Source organism: Etheostoma spectabile, chromosome 23, assembly GCF_008692095.1.
Source record: "Etheostoma spectabile isolate EspeVRDwgs_2016 chromosome 23, UIUC_Espe_1.0, whole genome shotgun sequence".
NCBI classification, from domain to species: Eukaryota; Metazoa; Chordata; class Actinopteri; order Perciformes; family Percidae; genus Etheostoma; species Etheostoma spectabile.
Window position 1 is genome coordinate 19,557,342 of NC_045755.1, and position 4,737 is coordinate 19,562,078.

Sequence of the window (4,737 nt, forward strand, 5' to 3'; positions counted from 1 at the left end):
TGTGTGTGTGTGTGTGTGTCGGACCTCAGCTCTCTGTCAATATGCAGAGGGCAGATAAGCTTTAACTTACTCTCAGGTACCGACATTTGACACCTTTTGATTTTACGTGAACCAATACTCGATTCGTGATTCAGTTTCCACACCTCCTTTTCTTATTTCTTCTACTTCATGTACACTATCTCTTGTCCACCTCTTCCTCCTTTGTTTTCTCTCCTCCTCCTCTCCCCTGTCCTCCTCTCATCCATTTCTCCCCATTCAACTCTCTCCTCCTCATCTCATCTTGTTCTGCTCTTCTTCAGCTTTCCCTCTCATCTTCCTCTTTTTCTTCTCCTCCTCCTCCTGTCTTCCTCCCATTTCTCTTTCGCCCTCATTATCAACTCTCCTCTTCTCTGCCTCTATTCTTCCTCTTTATCTTCCTCCCCCAGTATACCTTCTCTGTTTTGAATATTTAGTGCTTCGTGGTGGCTTCTGATATTTTTCTCCTCCTTCTTTCGGCTCCCATCCTTCTTTTCCTTCACTTTTGTTGCCTCTCACTTCACTTTTCCTCCTCATCTTCTCTCTCTCTCTTCCACCCTTTCCCTTCCTCTTCTCTTCCACTCCCCACCTGTACTTTCTCCCATCCTCTCCACCTTCACCTCCCACTCTTATTCCTTTCATCTCTTCCTCCTCAAACACCTGGAGAAAAACGCACAAGAAAGAAAAAGAAAGTTTTCAGAGGGATTATTTCCTGGAGTTTTAATTTCATCCTGTTTCTGTCAGGTAGCTGACAGACGGACGTAACAAAGCTGATATGAAAACATTCAACTCGGCTTACAGGAACCGGGAGGAAACAGAAAATGTCTTCGTGTTTATTTTGGATTATCTCTTTCTGTCGAAGCACCTTTTATTCCACACTGAACGAGAAAACCTGAAGAAGTCAAGATGTCTTCCTGTGAAAAGTTCTGCTTGCAGACAGCTGACTTCAGAGGATTATCCTCATCCTTCAACCCTCTGAACTCTAATTCCACCTTAAATTTCTGCTTTGATAGCCTTGAAATGTTCAAAGACTAAAACAAAACCCAGCTTCATACGACGGCGTCACATTTTTTTATGGATTTATTCAGCGTGTTGGTGCTTTGACCCGGAGCCAGAAAGCATTTAAAGCCAAACATGAGGTTATGATCAATTGACTTTATTGGTTACTATATAGGTCATGTAATGCAATCAATAGACATTTCATTTAAAGCCGTCATTTGGATTCAAGGCCAAATGTGGAGCAAAGTGTTCGTCGATATAATATCTAACCGGTCGGTCAGTGGAGAGTCAGGCTGGACATTATTTAAAGGTGCTATAAGCCATGTTGGGTGACGTTACTTCTTGTTGACTTTTGAAGTATTTTCAAACAAAATGAGACTAAGCGCCACCCCCCATCATCATCCATTCCCATCCCTTCTGTGCCCCCCCACCCCCGAAATCCTTCTTGTCGGTTATTGGCTGGGACACTGTCTGTGTATGCTTTGTGGTGCAGGTGGGCACATTTTTAGACCCCAGGTTGTCTACAGAGACCACGTTTTTTACAGTGTGTTCAGGGGACAGACATCTAGCAGATAGTGAGATGTTTTTTACAGTGTGTTCTGAGGACAGGCAGCTAGCAGATAGTGAGATGTTTTTTACAGTGTGTTCTGAGGACAGGCAGCTAGCAGATAGTGAGATGTTTGCTGCATGTAACAACAAGTAGATGGAGGTCGGTATGCCCCGAGTTTGGAGAAGCAGACAGGAGTAGCAGTGTCCTGCTGTGGACGGGGCAGAAGTAAACACATTTTGACGCCTAAAAACATCTGTCAATTTTAGTGTAGGCTATGTTTGAACATGTTCACTGCTTTACCTGGCGTCAGACAGCCCTTTAACGGAGGAACTCAAGCCGTTGTCTTGACAAGATCTTCAAAGCACAAGACTCCTTTTTCATTTACTTGCAGGGCACGGGGTTGCTGCTCAACCACTGCCTCCGCTGAGAGAGAGGGAGAGAGGGAGAGAGGAGAGAGAGAGAGAGAGAGAGAGAGAGAGAGAAGAGAGGAGGATAGGGAGAGAGAGGAGAGAGAGGAGAGAGAGAGAGGGAGAGAGAGAGAGAGAGAGAGAGAGAGAGAGAGAGAGAGAGGAAGCTAATTAGACTGAAAGTAATGTGGACCTGGCCCGATCTTAGTTTCTTGGAACCAAATGGATCCAGTGGGACCTGGTTTAAAGTGAAACTTTAACTTTTAAAAGAAAGAAAAACAGAATCTTCCTGTGACAAATGGAAAGTGAATTCAAAGGCAATCAAATTGAATCTTTATTCTGTTGTATAATCAACATTACTGATTCAGTTCAGTGTGTTTCTAGTTTTTGGTAGCCAGAGACGTGCTGATGCACAGTTAAGGTTGTCTGGCTGACTCTGTGTGCCACTCTTCATCATTTACATCCTGTAGTTGATCAATACCACTGTCATGTCTGAAGCTACAGCAAGCAGCCGGCTAACTTAGCTTAGCATAAAGACCAATCAGGGGGAAACAGCTATCCTGGCGCTGCCCAAAGGTAACAAAATGCACCTGCCAACTTCTCTAAGGCTCATTTATAAACGGGTTATTAATCTACACACAAGAAAATGTTTTAGGGGTGTATTTGCCAAACGTTTTCCTTGAGGTGTTATTTATGATCAACACATGAACCTGACCTGCAGTCAAACCAGGATCTAGTGAATGTCCGACCAGAGCTGAAAGTGGCCCATTTCTGGGTCATTTTATGGGCAGTTGGCGTTGGTTTGCTGTATATAGGAGTGAATGACTCGGATGGATGGTGTTTGCAACGCTGACATTATTTCCTGAACCATTCTCTCTCCCCGTCTGGAGAGAGCAACATTGACTACATTTACATGCACGTGATACTCCAGTTTTATCCCTAATTCCGAAAAAGACGATATTCTCAATATTCAACTAATGTTCCCGTTCACGTGCAGCCGTTCTGCAGCTGGTGGAAATCCAGGGTTAGACATCAATAGTAAATTAATAAACGGTGACTTTAACTTTTCCACTCCTGACAGAGGGAACTGGCTTCTCTCAAATTAGAGCAACACGTTTCCATTGGGACGTTTAACGTGAGGCTTGAAAACGTCAAGTGTTTCTCGCTTGATTTGGTTTATACACATGCAATTTTGTGGTTGTTCCTTTGTTAATGTATTTCTTACATATTGTATTTGATCAGGTTATTTTTGTTACAGTATCATTTATTTGTACTGTTATTGTTTCTTTAGATTGTTTTTTTTATTTATGCTGTGATTAGGGCATCATTCTTATACTTCTCCTTATTGATCCTTTTGGGATCGGTTCATCTTTTTATTTTTATTTAACAATAACACAGCCCCCTTTCTTTGGTCCCATCCCAGTTACCTGGCCGTGACCCAGTTCAGTCCCATCCACGCCCGGAAGGCCTTCCCCTGCTTCGACGAGCCCATCTACAAGGCCACGTTCTCCCTCACGCTGCGCCACGACCCGCAGTACACCTCGCTCTCCAACATGCCCGTGGACAGCAGCTCGCTGTCGGAGGAGGACGGGTGGGTGACCAACCGCTTCGCCCGCACGCCGCGCATGTCCACGTACTACCTGGCCTGGGCCGTGTGCAACTTCACCTACAAAGAGACGCAGACTGACAACGGCGTGACGGTCAGTCTCAACACACACACACACACACACACACACACACACACACACACACACACACACACACACACACACACACAACCAAAAAGCACCAGTGCTGCTGTGGTTCCTTTTTTATGGCAGCTTTTAGTTTGTTCAGGAAGGAACATTTCTGGCCCTTTAACACTCACGCATGCAGAATGAGTCGGGATCAGAACCGATGATTTGACGAGAATAAAACCAGGAGAAGAAAGAAGGAAATATAACTAACGCATCCAACAATGTAGTGGCTGCTTGTTAACAACCTTCCTCGCCACTTCTTGCAGGTTGTAAAGGGTTCTGACTCCTGTACGCCGCCATGTCGGTCTTCAACATGCACGGCTATCCAATAACGACGAGGCTCGTAGAGAGTCAAACACGGTTAATTCCTCAGATATGATCAAAAGTAAAGAAGATAAAGTATCCATATGCAGCGATAGAGTATCAAAAACTGACTTTATGAAGAAATGTACTTTCCTGTAACTAAAATACAAATTGCGGTCTGAATAATTGTTCCTCCGTTGAAGCTTAATGTAACTTTCAATGACTCCACTTAAAGAAACCAGCCTGAAATGTGTCCAAAAGCAGGACAGACCAGGGGAGTCTTAACAGGGCAAAACCCACATCAAAACACATTCAACATGACCAATAACAAGCATTGTAATGCATATAAAATAGTTAAATTTCATGGGAATAAAATACAAAAAACTTTATACAATACTTGGCGCTTACAAATAAAACAAATTTACATGAGATAAAACTCCTGGTCATAATAATAACAAAATTCATGAAGGAAAATCATTACAACAGTATTTTGCAAACTCTAATCTCTCGTGATTCTGATTTAAATTTTCTGCTCGTTTTCTGTTTCTAAAAAATCCTGCTTTTATTTTCTCTTTAAAACACTTACCCTGTGATCCTGACTTAATAATCTCATTATGCACCAAACACCAAATGTTGATTCTGTAACAGCCTTTGTGTTTTTTTTTTCTGTCATTTCTTCTCTCTCTCTCTCTTTCTCTCTCTCTCTCTCTTTCTCTCTCTCTCTCTC

At 43.0% G+C, this 4,737-nt stretch overlaps 1 protein-coding gene across 1 annotated transcript in view; it reads left to right on the forward strand.

The window, feature by feature from the left end:
- Positions 1-4,737, forward strand: part of LOC116673112 (thyrotropin-releasing hormone-degrading ectoenzyme) — a 230,640-nt gene that overhangs the window by 40,954 nt on the left and 184,949 nt on the right. Inside the window, 1 exon segment of the mRNA XM_032505240.1 lies at positions 3,395-3,671. Within this exon segment, the coding sequence (XP_032361131.1) occupies positions 3,395-3,671 (277 nt within the window).